The 18,161-nt window shown below is 34.6% G+C and overlaps 2 protein-coding genes across 2 annotated transcripts; both read right to left on the bottom strand.

The window, feature by feature from the left end:
• Positions 1–913: 913 nt before the first annotated feature.
• Positions 914–12,150, bottom strand: LOC123545262 (alpha-(1,3)-fucosyltransferase C-like). Its single transcript, XM_045331604.2, has 2 exons — positions 4,380–12,150; positions 914–3,988 (listed from the first exon to the last, which is right to left on the bottom strand). Exons 1-2 carry the CDS (start codon positions 4,400–4,402, stop codon positions 2,803–2,805), a joined length of 1,209 nt encoding a protein of 402 aa, XP_045187539.1. The 5' UTR covers positions 4,403–12,150; the 3' UTR covers positions 914–2,802.
• Positions 12,151–12,448: 298 nt separating this feature from the next.
• LOC123545213 (uncharacterized) lies at positions 12,449–14,211 on the bottom strand. The gene is made up of 2 exons (XM_045331559.1): positions 14,157–14,211; positions 12,449–13,626 (listed from the first exon to the last, which is right to left on the bottom strand). The coding sequence occupies exons 1-2, from the start codon at positions 14,209–14,211 to the stop codon at positions 12,449–12,451; spliced, it is 1,233 nt and encodes a 410-aa protein (XP_045187494.1).
• Positions 14,212–18,161: the final 3,950 nt, after the last annotated feature.

The raw sequence follows: 18,161 nt of genomic DNA, 5'->3' as shown, positions 1-18,161 counted from the left end.
AAAAAATATATACGATTAGTATATACCTTTTAAAAATGCTATTGTTAAATATATGTTACAGATTAAAGAGAATTAGCCCTTATCTTGCTGGACAAGATAGATTCTGCGTTTTGTGCCAGGGTAGATCATGATCAGCATGCACATCCCTGAAGTCTAATCAAGTCAGTATCGTTTTGATAAGCAACCCTTTAAACAGTTAATGGCACTGTCCAAAACTGAAAGATTGCAAAGTACATTTTAGAAATTTAGCAGGGAAAGGGTTAATTAAATTTATTCCTTGTTTCATAATGATAATCATTATCTAATTATATTGAAAATAAACACAAAAAGGTCGCCTAAATGGCATAATAAAGTGCTATTATTTTAGTTCCTTGAGGCTTAAACTATTAATAATAAAGTTAGGCAAGTTTTTTGGAAAAAAAAAGAAAAAAAACAAGTTATTTGCCTTTTCAAATTAAAACACGATATTACAGCCCAACGCTTCTGTACAAATCGCCAATTCTTCGACTACCAGATTTTTCTAAACAGTTCATTTTATAGTGTGACGATTCAAGTACTGGGATTGGAGCAGCATTAGTACAGTATGAAGAAGGGTTGTTTCCGGTTGCATCCGCCAGCTAAAAGCTGCCTGATTGTGAGAGAAATTACTCTGTTGGCGAAAGATGTCTCGCCACAATATTCGGAATAAAGAAATTCCAGTATTTTATTTATTTCTTATCTTTTATATGTAATTAAAATCACTATAATACCGAACATGACAAACGTCACCATATTTGTCAAACATCACAGGAAGATTTTGTAGTTTCTTAAAGAGTTTGATGTCATTTAAAAGATTAGACATTGTTTTCTTCACATTTTTTTCATATTTTTGTCATGAATGAGTTATGAAAAGTAAGCAGATATTATTCAACTATCAAATAATGAGAACAAGGCATCATAATTAGTTATGCTTGTTAACGCTTTCTATTTAAATTTCTTTGTTGTTTCATATTAATTAATATAATGACATGTTAAACATTTAAGAGGGTTGAAAATTAAACCCAAACACATGTTTTTTTTTATCTGTTGAGTTGTCGAGAATTAGTATATATAAACTATTAAAGAAACGGTGTTCAGAAAAGTTTTTATGGGTATATATCTGCTGATTCTTGTTGTTTTATGTTGTGTAAATCCTTACAGGCATCATACTAGGATGTTAAGAAAAGCGAATCCTTTAATGGAAGGATACTGAATTTGAAGTCATTTTAATGTATGATTTAATAGGCTGTTATTCAATTCATTTTTTTTTTCAGGATTAAAAGACGGCACGTTCTCGCTTCCTGAGAGACAGCAGTTTATGCCAAAAATATTGCACTTGGTAAAATATGTTCTCTGTTCACAGAAGTCAGTTTGTTTTTAGTTTCTTGTTATTCTTGAGTATACATTATGCCACTTATAACTTGTAACATCATCTGTAATATCAATATTATAGAAGATCAATATATTTTGGTACATTAGTTGCGCAAACACAATATGCGACATGCATATCAGGAAAAAATAAAGTTAGTATGTCCAGCCTCAAACATGGCACGATGCAAAAGGAAACGAAACAACATTGTACGAAAGCAAGTGTTATGTTTAAACACTAACCATTCAAGAGGCATATGTAGGAGCTTCTTACTTTCTAACGATGTTCATTTAGAAATGAACCACGTTAGGTGTAGGAATGCGATAATATTCATAACTGTGTGCCAGAAATAAGGAAATTTCAAAGGCAAGTGTGTGGAACGTTTCGAAAATATTAGGAAAATATTCTCTGTTGCAAAAAAAAAGTGTGCATTTTTTAAATTTGAATATCTCCAGTTTTAACATACTATTCTCAAAGCTAGAAGCAATTTTTTGAAAATAATACGATAAAAACATGGTATATTTAAGGTTACCAGCGATAGCGTCCTTTTGCAAAATTTGCGTGTGCTGTCCATGGAAAGTGTACATGTGTATAAAAACGTGTTTTGTCACTTTCCTTATGCCTTTGGTTCAAAGGAAAAACACATTAGATTTCAGTTCTGTGCTGTAATAAAATGTCACGACAAAGTGAAGATCGGCTAATCGAAGCATTGACAATGCTTCCTCGTGGTGACACCGTCACTTACGTCAACATGTTGTCCCGGCCTGCCCTCTCATCAGATATGAATCCTATTGAGCATATTCGGGACGAGATTGGTCGAAGGGACAGGTCGAGAGGCGGTATAGACAACCTGAATAATCTTCAAATCGCTTTTACCCAAGAATGGAATAACCTTCCCCATGACGTCATTCGACGTTACGTTAGGTCCATGCGCGACTGCATTAATACTTCAATAGTAGAGGTGGTCACACACGATATTGAAACAAAAATGTCTCTGAGAAGTGAAAACAAATTCGGCAGTAATTTTTAGAAAATCTGATAAGAGAGAGATTTGCAACTTTTGTTTTTAACCCTTGTTGTCTTTGAATAGCTAAGATTCCTCTTAAATGAAGAAATTTTGAGAACAACCAATGCATATCAAATTGGTCATAAACTGCCCTAAATTTTGGTACCAAAAATAAAATGCTTTTGGACAAAACAATATACATAAATTGACGAAACCTAAGTGCACACTTTCTTTTGCAACAGAGTATATATAAAAGTAACGAAAAGAGTAGTTTTTAGGGTAAATGTAAATAAAGTAACTAAGAGCGAGGTTTAAAGTCATCTGCAGATAAAAAATACATATATGTATAAACTGTACATGTTTTCGTTGTTTCTGAAGGGAGTTTCATAAGTGAACAATACTGCATGAATTAGACTATTTTATCTGGATTAAAACATGTTCCGTTATGTATGTATGTTGTAATGTCTTCATATGTCTTTTGATACCGTTCTTGGTTATATATCATGTCACACAGTCTACATTCAGATTCATACATGCTGTAATATGAGTCTGCAATTTTATACATGTCTTTTTTTTGTAAATACCTGGTGTATAGTTTTATGTCCTGACTGACCCTTAACATGTAGCTTGCTAATGCTTTAACTGTTGAAAATGACGAAGTATCAATAAACGCGTCCTGATCAAAATGCTCCGAATAATTAAGTCCACCTCTAACTACTAAAATGGTGTCCAAACCTAAATAAGTATAAAATTTTTCTGTAACGTAATCTTTACAAAAATTGTTTTCGAAGGACAAATAAAATTTATAGTCATCATTTATTTGTTGATGGGCCACTTTCCGACTAACAATCGTTTTGTTCTTTGAACATTTACCAAATATATCAACCTGTACACCTTCCCGAATAAGTGCATTCACATATTCATCTCGAAGGCTCATAGCATGACAGTGACTCACAACCCAAGCTGCAAATTTATTTTTTCGTTTAAAAATAGCATCGTAACCACGGATAGGTAAAACATGTCTTGTAGTTAATACCTGAATAGGCCGAAATATGTCCGAGTCTAGTCTATATCCCCACGACCAGTTCATGGTTTTTTTCCAAATTGGGTCTCTGTACCACCGACGTGACGATGGTACAGCTTCCGGAGGCTCCATAGTAATAAAGACCCAGACTTGTGAATAAGGACGTTTGCCTTTCAAATATGAGCTATCATATCTGACTTTGTTTGTCGTACTGAAGACGACTGCTGACATCTGAGATATATTTGTGATTTTGTTTGTCAAAACACAGTTTTTTAAATGACAATTGTTTCTTATGTACTCATTTCCTCTTGCAATGTCGATCCAAAATGGTTTGTTTATGAATAGTATCTGCAGAAAACGTTTGCTTTGGAAACTGTTCTGAGATTTTCCTTTAATTTCAATCATATCCACTAGTCTATTCCATTCTAGATTGTTGTTATAGTTGAAGGGTAACGTAGTTCTGTCGACTGCATATTTGTGTTTATTTAACGAAATTGGCAATCGCTTTGAAGAATACATGACGGACATTCCAAATATAGTACTGGCAATAAGAAGCAATAGCAATCGGGTTCTGCAATTATATCAAACAGGCAGATAGTAGTATATTTTGAATTTATGATTACATTTGATGAAACTGATGCCCATTTAATACAATGTCTGAATTCATATACTGTTTTGAAATATTGTTGATGTCTTTTATATATTGCATTGGTAACGTATTTAAGTAAACGCTTGATATCATTAAAGAGAATGTAAACATTCTGTTAATATAGCACAAGAAAATATTGAAGTGTAAACTAAACGTCAGGCTAATAAAATCTGACTTGTAATGTTACAGATAAGTTAACTGCAACATCTCAACAACGAATTTTTCAACTCTCGGATTCCTTAATAATAGCAGTATATTCATGAGAAATATCTAAACATAACCATATCGAACACCAAGTATATAGGATACTTACCGTTTGACAAACATTTGCACCATTAAGTAACGAGTGGGTATATCCTGTCAATCCTGAAACAAATAAGTACGGGATTATATATATATATATATATTTTTTTTTTGCATTTTGATTCTGAAATATATATATAAGATTCTGATTGAATTAAAGATGTTTTTCACAATTATTTCTAGCGGACAGAATTGTCTATAACTTTGCATATTTATAGAATGATGTATGACAAGTTAAAATAAAAAATAAAAATGATAGGTACCCGTGCTTTTTTTTTTTAATATTCAAAGTTTATCAAGAACACCAAATCGGTATTTTTGTCTGAAGAAACAATACATACATGTCATAATAAAACTACTGCAAACAACTATTTACTTAAAATTTCACTCAGATGTTACTGTTTATGCGTCACAATTAATGAACCCACTATAAGATGCATAAAATGTCAACATATAGATATATTAACTCAGAAAAATTACTCTTGACAGATGTCGAAAGTATCTGAAACTGAGAAAAACAAGAAGTATTTCTTAATGATATGAAAAATCTAGCGGACAGAATTTTACCAACTTTTATATTATGTAAGCTAGAACTAAGACATAAAATTCTAAACCAAAAAAATAATATCAACCCGTGCTTATTTTCAAGAAAAATTAAAAAATATTCACTCCACCCACAAAAGTATTTTTTCATTACCCCACCCACCTAAAATTTATGAACATTTTTTTCTTACACAACAAATTGCACAATGTTATAATCAGTTTCATAACCAGTTTTCTTACTCACATGCGGAATAATGCTCCTTTAAGGTTACATGCCTCTAGGTCAAATACTTTTTGAGATACGTACTATACAAGCTTTCCAATGCCATTTACGTATATATTTGACCACGTCAAGGGACATAAATCTGTTTTTACCGAGTGAAACCTCAAATAAAAGCACTGGTGCACAACTTCGCCTGCTGAGTTTAATTCTTGTATAGTTTCATGACTCTTGGCGCAAATACTTTTGAGGTACACGCGCCTCAAATGTTTAGACCCTTATGTACATTTTGATTGCCAAGGGCCATAACTCTGGTCTTACTACGTGAAATTCGGGATGGAGCACAAAAAGTATAACAACATTTTTAGCAAGTCACATTTAAACTTGAAGGAGATAGATCTACGTTAAGATTTTCTGGAATTTTATGTGACTTGGAGTCGGCTGCATCATTACTGGACGAAATAGTTTACTTTGGCTGTCCGCAATGTATTCGATTCGAGCACTTCCTACGACTACTCCTCCAATAAAACACCATCACTTTTAAAGGTAAAATATGCACGACCTATACTGTCAGTACATACGATATTTTTTGCATGAGTGCGCTGCATATCCGACAATAATGCATTTTTAATCATTTTCATAATATTGATACAAGTCAAATGGTTTATCGCGGCCAGAAATTTGTACAAACCTGACAGAAGTTGCGAAATTGTCATTTGTGCAGGAAAGAAGCGTTTACCGTAATGTCCAGTACTGGACAGGTATAGTGACCATGCACGGACACAGCCAATTTTCTCAGAGGGGGGCCGATCCCCTTCCCCCCCCCCCCCCCCACCCCGCCCCTGGACATTTTGAAATTTAGCAGTTCATTTTTTGCATTCTGGGGCAGTTTTATGGACTAACCTGTTAAATTTGGGAAAATGATAAAATCAAGCTTTCTTGAAGGTAAAATTCTTAGTTTCTTTTAGATAAATAATATGAATTATGTCGGGGTCATATGTAGCAGCAGCCGCATATACTTTACATGCAGTCCTAATGTTGCCTTTTTCGAAAAACATTTTCTTTCCTTCTTGTCTTCTTTCCTTTTTAAAAGATTTTCCAGAGGGTGTCCGGACCCCCGGTTCCCCCACTCTGGATCCGAGCATGGTGACATATCATGCTTTCTATTTATGCAGGTAAACTTGTGTTTGGTTAAATTTCAACAGAGCACAGTTGTCTGAACAGTGTACAAACTCATTACTGTTTTTTCGGGCAAGGGTGGAAAAAAGTGGTAAACAATGAAAGCAGTAACAGTTTTATTAAAAAAAATAAACAATGAGACAAACATTTCCAACATCTTTGAACGGTTCAAAAATCCCATGTTAAACATACGATAAAGCCCGAAACGCGTGAAAATGTTCCGAATGTAAATCGGGTGAAATAGACGCTCGTATAGTTAAATTATGCGTCTAGATTGATTAAACTGGGCAAGTCTACTTACTTATTACTTAAGGATGAAAAAAACGTGTTTTTAAATGTTGCTCTTAAACAAGGGTGGCGGTTGAACTACTAAAAGTACAACAACAGTTAATTCACAACAAATCGTACGGTATGTTTTTATAATCAGTAGAAGCTAGTCGTATTTACGCTTATGAGACCCGTTTCACCCATAAAGTAAAGAATTGACAGGTCCATCATGAAATATTTTCCCCAGCGTGCAAATACTTGACCTATTCAATATGATCGCGGCCGCGATCAATAAATGTAATCAAGCAAATAATTCCATATAATCTGTGTTAATATTGGTTTATCATTGATGGTTATACGTTGATATAGATCGCTGAAAATATCAGTTAAATGGGTGTACTGTTAAAATGGCGTCCTATTACATATGCTTTAAATTTATTATTTTCTAGTAACGTAGAAACATATATCACAATACAAGAATTAAAACTCATCGTTCTACATGATGTCGCCTAAAATGCAAACGCCTAAAAAATGAAGTTTGAAGCCGTCCGGTTACCGGATGCCTAGCCTGTGTGTCAGACATAAATGTATAATTAAATCTATGGTATCTGCGAAAGTAGCTGATGCATTAGATGGGCAATTGAATGCATATTCAGTGTCACTGAAAAGTTACCACCCTATTGACTCAAAGTTTTAAAAAATGCATTGAACAGTATTAAAAGCATAACAGGACGGTGAATTCTGTACCGATATCGATGTCGATAAGAAAGTATTCATATATATGTTATGTGCAGTTCAATTCTTAAAATGAAATTACAGTATATAATAACTTATTTTGCCTCAATATTTGTTGTTGTTTTTTTCGAATTAATCATTTGACTTCAAAATTTTGGATAGCCTTAGATCTATATATGCGTAGAATTGTAAACAATATGAATTTAAGATAACTGTTATTTTCCTTCTGTTGAGGGAGTTAGACGGGGGCATTGCGGACACGCACTTCTACCCACATTTCAATTTATTTAAGGATGATGAGTTACCTCATTTTATCTGTTTTCATACTTCTTATATTTATTTGAAAATAAAAAAATAGTATAAACCCTCCAATATATTTAATAGAATAACATTTTTTGAATTGATAATATACTAATTTTTATTGCCCATTCTTGTTGAGTAATGTCCTGACCAATTAAATTATAATTCTTGCATCAAGACAATTCTCACCATTTTTTTTAAAAAAAACACACACCTTTAATTAATGAATAATGAAAAAATTATTTAAAGCTCAATAAGAGAAATGACAAGCATTTTTCAATTATTTACTAATTATTTATCTATGTAACAAAAACAGAAATATTGAATATTGCTGGATTTTAAACTCGTTATAAAAGTGAGAATTGGTTTGCTATAAAGGTGAAAAATATCACATGCAATCTATGTACTACACAGTAGCTATACTGTAGCTTAATATGATAAACAGAAGCAAATATATCAATCGTCCAGTCTTGTATATTGGCTCTTACCGCCAATACGCAGACCATAGGCCACATACCTTCCATACCAGAATCAGGGTCTTTAAACTACAGATACATTGAGTCCCGCATGTCAGTCTGTGACAGCTTCCGAATATGTTTTCGGTGATATAGTTTCGTAAGTAACAATGAGACCGGGATCCACTGTTTTCCGTACTTTTTGCGTTATAGTTGAAAGAGAATTCAAAAGTAGGCAAGTAGAGTAAGTGTTCTTGCACACTGATACAACCAACAAATATTCGTGAAAAAATTATTAGGGGTTTTTGACAAAAGTCGGACAGACTGCCAATTAGGTTGTACGGACTAAAATATTAGAATTACAATCAGCTCGTCCCCTAGTCAACTTTTCTCCCAGTGTTTGGTCATTTCGCCACCTTGACGATTTCGAATTGGTCATTTTGTTCCCCTATTCAGTCCCTCTATTTTTCCTTTTTTTTTCGTCAACTTTGTGTAGCAAACAATCCATATTTACCAGAATTTGTATGTTTTAATAACTACAAAATAAATCAGCAAACGTCAAATAATCATCGTAATATCAACATCATCATGAAATAAATTTCTGTTTATAATGTATCACTATCAATTCAGTTTATCGCTATTCTTTTAACAACGTTCTAATGGTATAGAAATTTAACACCAGTCTTCTGAGTAATCATGGCTAGCAGAAATATATGAATCTATTTCTATTTCATTGCTAAAGGTAGATATTTTGCTGAAAGTTAGGGTTAATGTTTGCACTCTTGTTATCAGGTTGGAAGGCACAATAGATTGTTCTTTACTAATTTCATCCCAACGATCAACTTGGGTATCGCTTATATCCTCATATATGAAAATCGTATTGGTCTGGTTATTGTTTTCGTCATATTTTGAATAAACATCATTCGTGACGTCACCATAATTTTTCATGACGTCATTATCTTTTTCACTGACGCCATCATTTTTATCCTGATTATTATCAGCTGATTTCAAAATAGATGCACTCGTGACGTCATCAACATATCCCATGACGTCATCATTAGCACAATCACTAACATCATTATAATCCAGCTCCAATTCTAAATCATTTTGTAACATGCTAGAAAGCACACCTTTTTCATTTTCGACACAATTTCCCTTTTCACCACACTTTACTTCATTTCTATCACTTGCATCATTCACACTTTTATTTTCACATTAATTTCCTACACTATCCACGACATTCTCATTTATTTCTTTACTCGTCGTACTCTCGTACGTGATTGTGTCGTCGTCCTTGTTGACCGGCTCTTGAAGTAACGAAATGTCGAAATTTGATATAGCACCTACATATTCTAGGCTGACATAGCATTGTCTTCATTTCCTTCCATTTCCTGTATAAGGCTAAATATGCTTTCGTCCTCACTTATGTCCTCATAGTAAGCACCACTATGCTGTTTCTCTTTATCTCCTCTTGGAACATTAATTGCTGTTTCTGTGGCTTTACTTGACTGGAATATATGTTTTAAAATTAGATTCTTACTAAGATAACTACTTCTTATAAAACGTGATGAACAATTATATTCTGTACACGCAAAATATTCTATTCCGGAATGTTTTTCTTTTATGTGGCGCTTTAAACTTCTCATACTTCTGTAACTCTTGTTACACGCATCACAATACACTGTCATTATGATTACTCCTGTGTGACAAATTTACAAAATCAATTCACTTATAAAAGTTTACACTACCGTATAGGTATACACCGCTACACGAAACTCACGTGCATTTCATGGTTAAACATTACTAGATCACTTTGCACAGCCAATACACAACATTCACGTGCACCTCGAGGAGTTTAAGTATTTTACTTGACTATGCACCTCTCTTAAAGTACATGGCGGTGTATAAGTGTATAGGAAAAGGCATACATAAATTTTCATTCAACACAATTAGTTACAATATATATCAAACATTCCATTTACACTAAAACAAGAATTTCTTATAGTCCGTACAGTACCAATTTGTACTAAACAAATCCTGTAACACATACCTGCTGTATTATTGAGATAGTTGCTCACGGATTTCGCGCTTAGCATCCTGCGCAGCCGCGCCGCGTTACACGGACAACTTTCATTGGTTCACTAACTTTAACACTAGACGTATCAACATGTTGCGAAACTGTATCACTAACACAGGCTGACGTTTCAATCGGTTAAAGCAAGCATAATGGACGTCCAAGCAATTTTCCAGATGGCATCTTGATTTTTGCCGAACGTATCTGATTGTACTGCTCTGCACCAATTTTACTATTTTGCCACATTTCCAACTTCCTCTGGGGAGATCATCTTTCACTAATACTATATCACCTTCTTGTGGTCCGTCAGTTTTTAAGCGCGTTTGCGTTCGCTCTCGGAGGCTTAAGAGGTAGTCATTGCGCTAAATGGTCCAAAACATATTAAGTAGTTTTTGACCTTTTTTCCATATTTCAAGCAGCCGATCTTTTGTACTTTCCTTTGTCCTGAAATCAGTATCTTTGTCATTTTTTTCTGACTCTGGTATACCAATAGTTGGGTTTAACATTAAAAAGTGATTGGGCGTTATCGTAATGCTTGAGTTGACGTCATCGCCTACATACACCAGTGGTCTTGAATTTATAACAGCTTCGGCTTCTTTAACTAGTGTTTGTAACTGAATAAGTGTCAGAAGAGGTCTTCCTAATGCTTTTCGAAATACTCTTTTCACAAGACCAACGAGACGTTCATAGAAACCACCCATCCAGGGAGATAATTCAACTATGAAAATCCTCGTTATTCTTGCGTTTGACAGAATATGTTTGTACTTCTTCACTGCCAATCGGTTTTCTCCATATCCTATCTACGGTTGAGCTCGCAGCTTTAAATTGGGAGCCATTGTCACTAATAATCTGTGTTCATGTGCCTTTTTGTGACACAAACCGTCTAAAACACAATAAAAACTCTTCAGTGGTCATATCTAGGACAACTGCTAAATGTACTGCTCGAATTACTAGGAAGGTAAATAAACAAATCCAAACTTTTTTAGGTGTTTTGTTCTTCACAAAGAGTGGGCCTAAGTAATCTAATCCTGTGCGTCTGAAGGGTTTTGCTTACGTAACTCGTGATTCTGGTAGAGGAGGCATCGGTGGCATCTCGTAAGGTGCACCTTCAAACCGGCGACAAATTGTACACTTGTTTATGACATACTTCACAGCAGCTCGGCCATGTAGAATCCAAAATCTTTGTATTACTCTAGCTAAGGTCTGTGAAACACCACTCTGTGTTTCCTTGTGCATTTTCTCTATTACAAGATGTGTAAACGTATCCCTTTTGTGTAACAAGATAGGATGTCTAGCGTTTTCACACAATCCGACATTTTCTAATCTCCCTTGGCATCTCAATAATCCATTTTCATCTATGTAAAGGCCTAACTGTTCTTGCAGGTTGTTTCTTTTGCCATTTGAAACTGCGTCTAATTCACTTTCAAAGTATTTGTTCTGAACATGTAAAAACCATTTTTTTTCGCTCTACATCCTTAAATTCGGAGGATTTTAAGTACCCATTCTCACAGGATTGTTGTCGTATTTTCTTAACGAATCTGAGTATAAGGGCTGAAACTCGAAGTAACTTTGTTAATGAGGAATACTTCTCAATGTTTATTTCAAATGGCACACGATTTGTATCATTCATGTCTCCATCAGAAACTTGTAGCACCATATTTTCTGTATCATGTGCTTCCTGTTCGTCTTGTGGGCAGTTTCCACTTGTATTATGATCGTGATCTGCTCATGTGTTCGGAGCCTGTAGTAACCATTGTGGGCCATGCCACCACAATTCACAATTACTGACTTCCTTTAAGTAAGAATTCCTTGAGGCAGTATCTGCAGGATATTCACCTCCCGAAACATGTTTAAAGTTGATGTTGTGGTTTGATTATCTCTTTCACTCTGTTTTGAATGAAAACAGGCAATACCTTTGTAGACTTTATCCAGTGTAAAGCGCACTGTGAATCTGTCCATAGATACAGTTGTTTCAAATCCAACTTTAATTGGTCTGTAACAAATTTCAAACAACGAACACCTATCAGCACCGCCATCAATTCTAATCGTGGAATAGTCATCCCTTTCACAGGCGTGAGCCTACTTTTAGCGAATACTAAATTCACTGTTGTTTCTTTTTCACTTCTTTGATGAAGGTATATTGCAGTTGCGTAAGCCATTGCCGATGCATCACAAAAGCATACAAGTGAATATTCGTTTTATCCACATTCTTGTTAATTGCAATACACCTTGGAAATGTAAAGCTTGAAATATTTTTCAAGTCTTCTTTCACATTTCCCCATGAATTTACAATTTCACTATCGCAATCATCTATCATCCCAGCCTATTTGCTTCTTCCATATTGATTGCAAAAGTATTTTTCCCTTTAACACAACTGGACACAATAATCCTAACGGATCAAACACAGATGAAATCTGTTTTAACATAATCCTTTTGGTCAATCTTCTGGTTTCACAGGTGATATCTGTCACACACAATGCAAGAGTATCATTCGATGTAATCCAAGTGTGTCCTAATACCTTTATTACTTGATCATCTGTCTTGACCTTTGATAGTATCATTTCCATAAGTTCCTTACTGTTGGATGCCCATTCTCTTAAATTCATTGATGCGTCATTAAACATCTTTTTGCTGTCAGTGTACAGTTCAAACGCTTCTGGCCAAGTATTTGTGCCCATAATAACGTTATCTACGTAAATATTATCTTTGATCTTTTCGGCAGTGCTGTTATCATATCTTTCTAGATGACTCTCAATTGTTGCACCTAAAAGAAAAGGACTAGATATTACGCCAACTGGTACACGGCAAAATCTGTACTCTTGAATATTTTCAGTAAACACAACGGGCTGTTTAATATTTTTAATCCAAAGAAATCTCGTGACATCTCGTTGGCTAGGTTGTAATCCTATCTGTAGAAACGCCTTCTCTATATCGGAAACAAGAGCGATCCTATTGAGTCTGAAACGCATGAGTAATCCACATAAATCATGCAGCATTACAGGACCTCTATAGAGACTATCATTTAAAGTTCTATTTTCAGCTTTCGTTTTTGCCGAAGCATCATATACCACACGCAACTTAGTTGTAGATTTCTGTGTTGTGATAACGGCATGATTGGGAATGTAATGCACCAAATCACCCGTCGAATTAGTTTCTACTGGTTCACTCATTCCTTTGCTGAGTTGTTCTTTAATCACATTGTTGTTTTTGTCTAGTATATCTGGTTTATTTCTCATTCTAGCAACATTTGATCTTAATCTAGCCAATGCAAGATCTCTGGTGTCTGGTAACTCTGGTGCAGTCTCTTTCCACGGCAATGTAACGTGATACATTCGATTGTCATATCTCACAGTTTCTTTGAATTTTGTCAGTGTAATTTTGTCACTTATTCCATCTTGTTCTTCGGAAATGCCAAGTGATTCTATTTTCCAAAATTCTTCCAAATCAGGTTTTGTCTGTACGACTGAATCAACTTTTGAGAACACTTAGGTGTTTGACATGTTCCATGTGTAAGAATAAGCATATTGGATTCACTATCACCTTCATTTGTTTCATTCTTCCCACCCGTAAGGATCTAGCCAAGCTTTGATGCCAATAAGTAAAGTCCAGGTTGCACTTCAATCTTTTGCAACATGACTACGTCAAGATAGTAATCGTTTCCCACTAACATGTCAATAATTGAAGATCCTTCAGTAGAAATTTGTGTGTCAGCCATATCTAGACTTGTTACAAGATGTTTCAGATTTTCATTCGAAAATATGTTTAACTGCCTTTTCTGTATGCTTCCGCTTATTACAGGCACTATATTTGCACTGATTTCTATGTATTCGCTATTCTTCAACTTCAAGCTCACTTGTGTAGAAAACGTTTTTATCGTTTTGGGTTTGACGCTTCCAAAAGTTACTAACTTTATCTGCTCTTCTTTTCCTTGCTTAATCCCAAGTTTCTCTGCCAATGCCTGTGTAATATAAGTTCTTTGTGAACCCGAATTAAGCAGAACTCGCATATTTTTACATTGATTTTGCATTGGACCTTTCACTTCTGTTCTAACTATCTGCATTAACACCATTTCGCTAGAAGAAATAAGCACATTTTCATTTAAAACTTCATTGACGTCAGATGACACTCCGATGGTCTGAATCTCTGCGAACATAAACTTCTATGATGCACATTGAATCCTCTGCAATACACACGATGTTTATTTACTTTGCACTCAGATGAATGAAGAATGACCGGGCTTCAAACACTTGAAGCAACTCCCTTTTAATTTTTTCTTCCTTTCATCAATAGTACGAAATATTGGACACTCATCGCTCCAGTGTTTATTATCGCAGTACCGAGACTTGCTAAACTTGTTCGCTGTATTTGGTGTTTCACATGTTGCAGTTTTCTGTTGTTCATGTGTAACAAGAGCTTCAGCAGAGCCTTTTTTGATTGGTCGCTTAGAGTAATCGGACATATGTTGATCACTTAGGTATTTCTGTCGTTGTTGTCCCGTGTTACTTGAATAAATCATATCGCGTTTTTCTTTCCGCGATTTTGACTGAGACACAGCCTTTTGCTCTGCCTTTTCACGTGCTGTCACATAGATATCAAGTTTTTCACGCAGCTTGGAAACAGTCCATTTATCTGTCTTTCCTTTCTGAATTTCCAATTGAAGCAATACTTCTTCTGGAAGTTTTGCTCGTATCATTGATACAAACACGTCTTGTTCCGTGTTTTGATGAGGTACTTCTAGACTTCGTATATGTCGGTCCACTTTATTCAATAATCCTCTTAAACTTTCTGTTTTATTGCTCGTGGGAAACAGATTGATCATTTGATTGTAATGTAAACCTCTTGAATATTCCCGAATCGGTCTTTCAGGATTTCAGTTGCTACCGTGTAATTTTCGTCTGATTGTGCAAGACCCGCTATAGAGCGTTTGGCTTCCCCATACAACTTGTTTCTAAGAGAAGTAAATTTTTCACAATTTTTTGTTAATATGTATAGTACACTCAAAGGAATCCCAAAATTCTAACCATTTGAGCTTGTCACCGCTGTAAGGTAAATAGGTCTAATTTTATGAGCTTCACGGATGATTTGAATTTGTCTTGTTTCATATTCATGGCTAACATTTTGCTTTGCTGTTCCATGTGTGTAGCCACAATATTTTTCATTTCATATTGTAATTTAAAGATATCAGAGGCACTCACTATTTGTTTTTTCTCTTCAAGCTCTTCTTCCTTATTTTTAAGAAACAATAAGTTCTCCTTGCTATTCTTTAGATCCATACGCATGTCCATTGCCTTTTCAAAAAGTGAACAATCCTCCTCAAGAATTGTTTGAATATATGTTTCCTCCTCTTTGCTTAATGCACTTGCAAGTTTATCCGTTTGATTCTCGAGCTTTTCACGATATACCTGCATTTTTTCAACACATTCCATTACACATTCCACATATTCAGCCTTATCACAATACTCTAAATCTTTTTGTAGTATTCCCTCTGCAATTTCAACTTCCGTTTTAAATAGGTTGACATATCTTGTACGAACACCTTTCAAATATGGTATGTTTGCCATTTTTTTTCAAATCCTTTTAATCCTTTATCCTTTGACACTTTTGAATTTGAGTTTCACTGTTTTTATGTTCCCGGTTCCGGCGCCAAAAATGTAGCAAACAATCCATATTAACCAGAATTCGTATGTTTTAATAACTACAAAATAAATCAGCAACACGTCAACATTTCTAACAACATTTAATATTTCCATTTTAGTCACAAACAGCAATTTTCTAACCATCAAGTAGCCTTTTTATTTTACAGAATCAAGTCCTTATATACTATAGCAAGTTTAAAACAGCTCAGGAAAAACACGTGGAAAACGAGCCAATTATTAGGAACAGGCGGAATATGAATATAAAGATATGTTGGCGGTACATTATGTAATATTGGCAAACCATGATATCAAGGTGCCGTCGGCTATAAGGTTAACAAATATATATCGTTTACGACACTTTGCAAGAATATCATAAATATAATTACGACTTTGTACAATATATGTATCTAAATCCTAAACATGTAAAGAATGTAACACCGCCCCAATTATAGGTCATATTGCGACTTTCAAGATTTTTACGATGGAGGAAGACCACAGGTACCTCTCCGTGCATTATTTCATCACGGATGGGCACCTGGGTAGAACCAACAACCTTCCGTAAGTCAGCAGGATGGTTTTGTCACATGAATAATTCAACAACCCGTGAGAGTCTCGAACAAACATCGGTGAAGGGAAAGTGATTTGAAGTAAGCTACATTAACCACTCGGCCACGGAGACCCCCCACCCCCCACCTCTCCCAGAGTCCCGGTCTCCCCAACCCCCCTAAAAATGTATTGAAAAAAATGTTCATAAAACTGCATTATTGTGTTTTATAAATACATGATTTTATGTTAAAAGTTAGAATGCGCCCCCTTCATTTCCTTTTTTTAAACTTGCTAGAATATGATTAATATAAATATTACGAATATGCTTTTATTAACTACATGAATTTTATGTCTACACAAAATTTGTTTGAAAAAAAAACTATACATTTCTTTGCTTAGAAATGACCAAATTTGGATGGCGAAACGACTAAAACGGGAACAAGTGTACTTGATACAATACATTATTCCTTATTTATTCTAAATAAAGTGGCCAATTTTGCAAAACGTTCTATTTTTCTCGACATTTGTGAAATTATCTCTACGTTGCGTGAAAAATTGGCAAAATGTTTGATTAATGTTCTAGAAGCACGCGTTTTTTTTTTTTGTTTTGTTTTTTTCGTTTTTTTCTTTCCTTTTTTTTCTACCGCAAGTAATAAAATAAACTCATATTACGATTCGCATGTCAATTAAATTATGTCGCAATTTCTGTTCGACAATAGTGTAATTATCTCTACAGTGTGAGAAAAAAAAATGTCGAAATTTTATGAAAATTTTTCCGCAGTAGGTGTTTTTATTGCAAACTGTTGATAAGTATATTATGGAAGCTTCTATTTGGCACCACATATATATGCGACTTAACATGAATAACAACACATATGACGACATAAATGTGTTGACATAATCACATGTTCTGCTCTTAACACCATTTTAATTGACGACTTAATGATAGCCCCATAAAGCGATAAAAAAGAAAGAAACATTATGTGAAATTATGAGATTATGACATCATGATTTTAAAACTAATAGTCACATTTATTTGTCTATAATTACTTAATTTATGACGATTTATTGAAATAATGTTTCAACGATGTATTAAAAACGACGTAACAAGAAAGTTTTCGAAGATGAAGGAATATTTTCAATTTAGATAACTACAATATATCATGTTAAGTAAGGTATTGCGACATGCGGGAAGACGCTATGCTGTTATTTACTGTTCGGACACAAATATAGCCATACATGGACTTACTGCTCTTAGCACCAGGTGGACTTTCGGAATGCTAGTAAGTATATTATTTCTGATTATTGTCAAAAATGAATTCAAATAATTAGGTCCCCTCAGAAAATATGTTTATAAGAATTTATCTTTTCAAACGGTCGTCATTTTGTCAAACACCGTGCCTCTTGTTTTAACTAGGCTTGTACGTTTGTGGCAAAAATTAATATTTATTTCAGATCGTGGCTTTATTACTTCCGTATTACTTGGTACAAATGTTCCTAATGGCAAGAAAACCTGTCAAACGTAAAACCCGGGCCCCTAGCTTAAATGTCCAGGTCACAATTTGAGGTCCATTGTCAACAGGGCTTAAATGGCACAATTGTTTCTCATGATAAGACGACGTGTCAAACCCAAACCCCTGGCTCAAAGGTCAAGGTTACAAGTAGAGGTCAAATATCAACAGGACTTCTTTTCCCTGTCCCTGTCCGGTCCATAACTCTGTCATCCGTGAAGGGATTTAAATATTACTTGGCACAAATGTTTCCCATGATAAAATGACAATATTATTAATACATTATTGACAGATATCATTTCATTATGTTATACTGCAGTTGAAAA

This window comes from Mercenaria mercenaria, chromosome 1 (genome assembly GCF_021730395.1).
Source record: "Mercenaria mercenaria strain notata chromosome 1, MADL_Memer_1, whole genome shotgun sequence".
NCBI classification, from domain to species: domain Eukaryota; kingdom Metazoa; phylum Mollusca; class Bivalvia; order Venerida; family Veneridae; genus Mercenaria; species Mercenaria mercenaria.
This window is presented reverse-complemented; position numbering and strand designations above follow the sequence as displayed.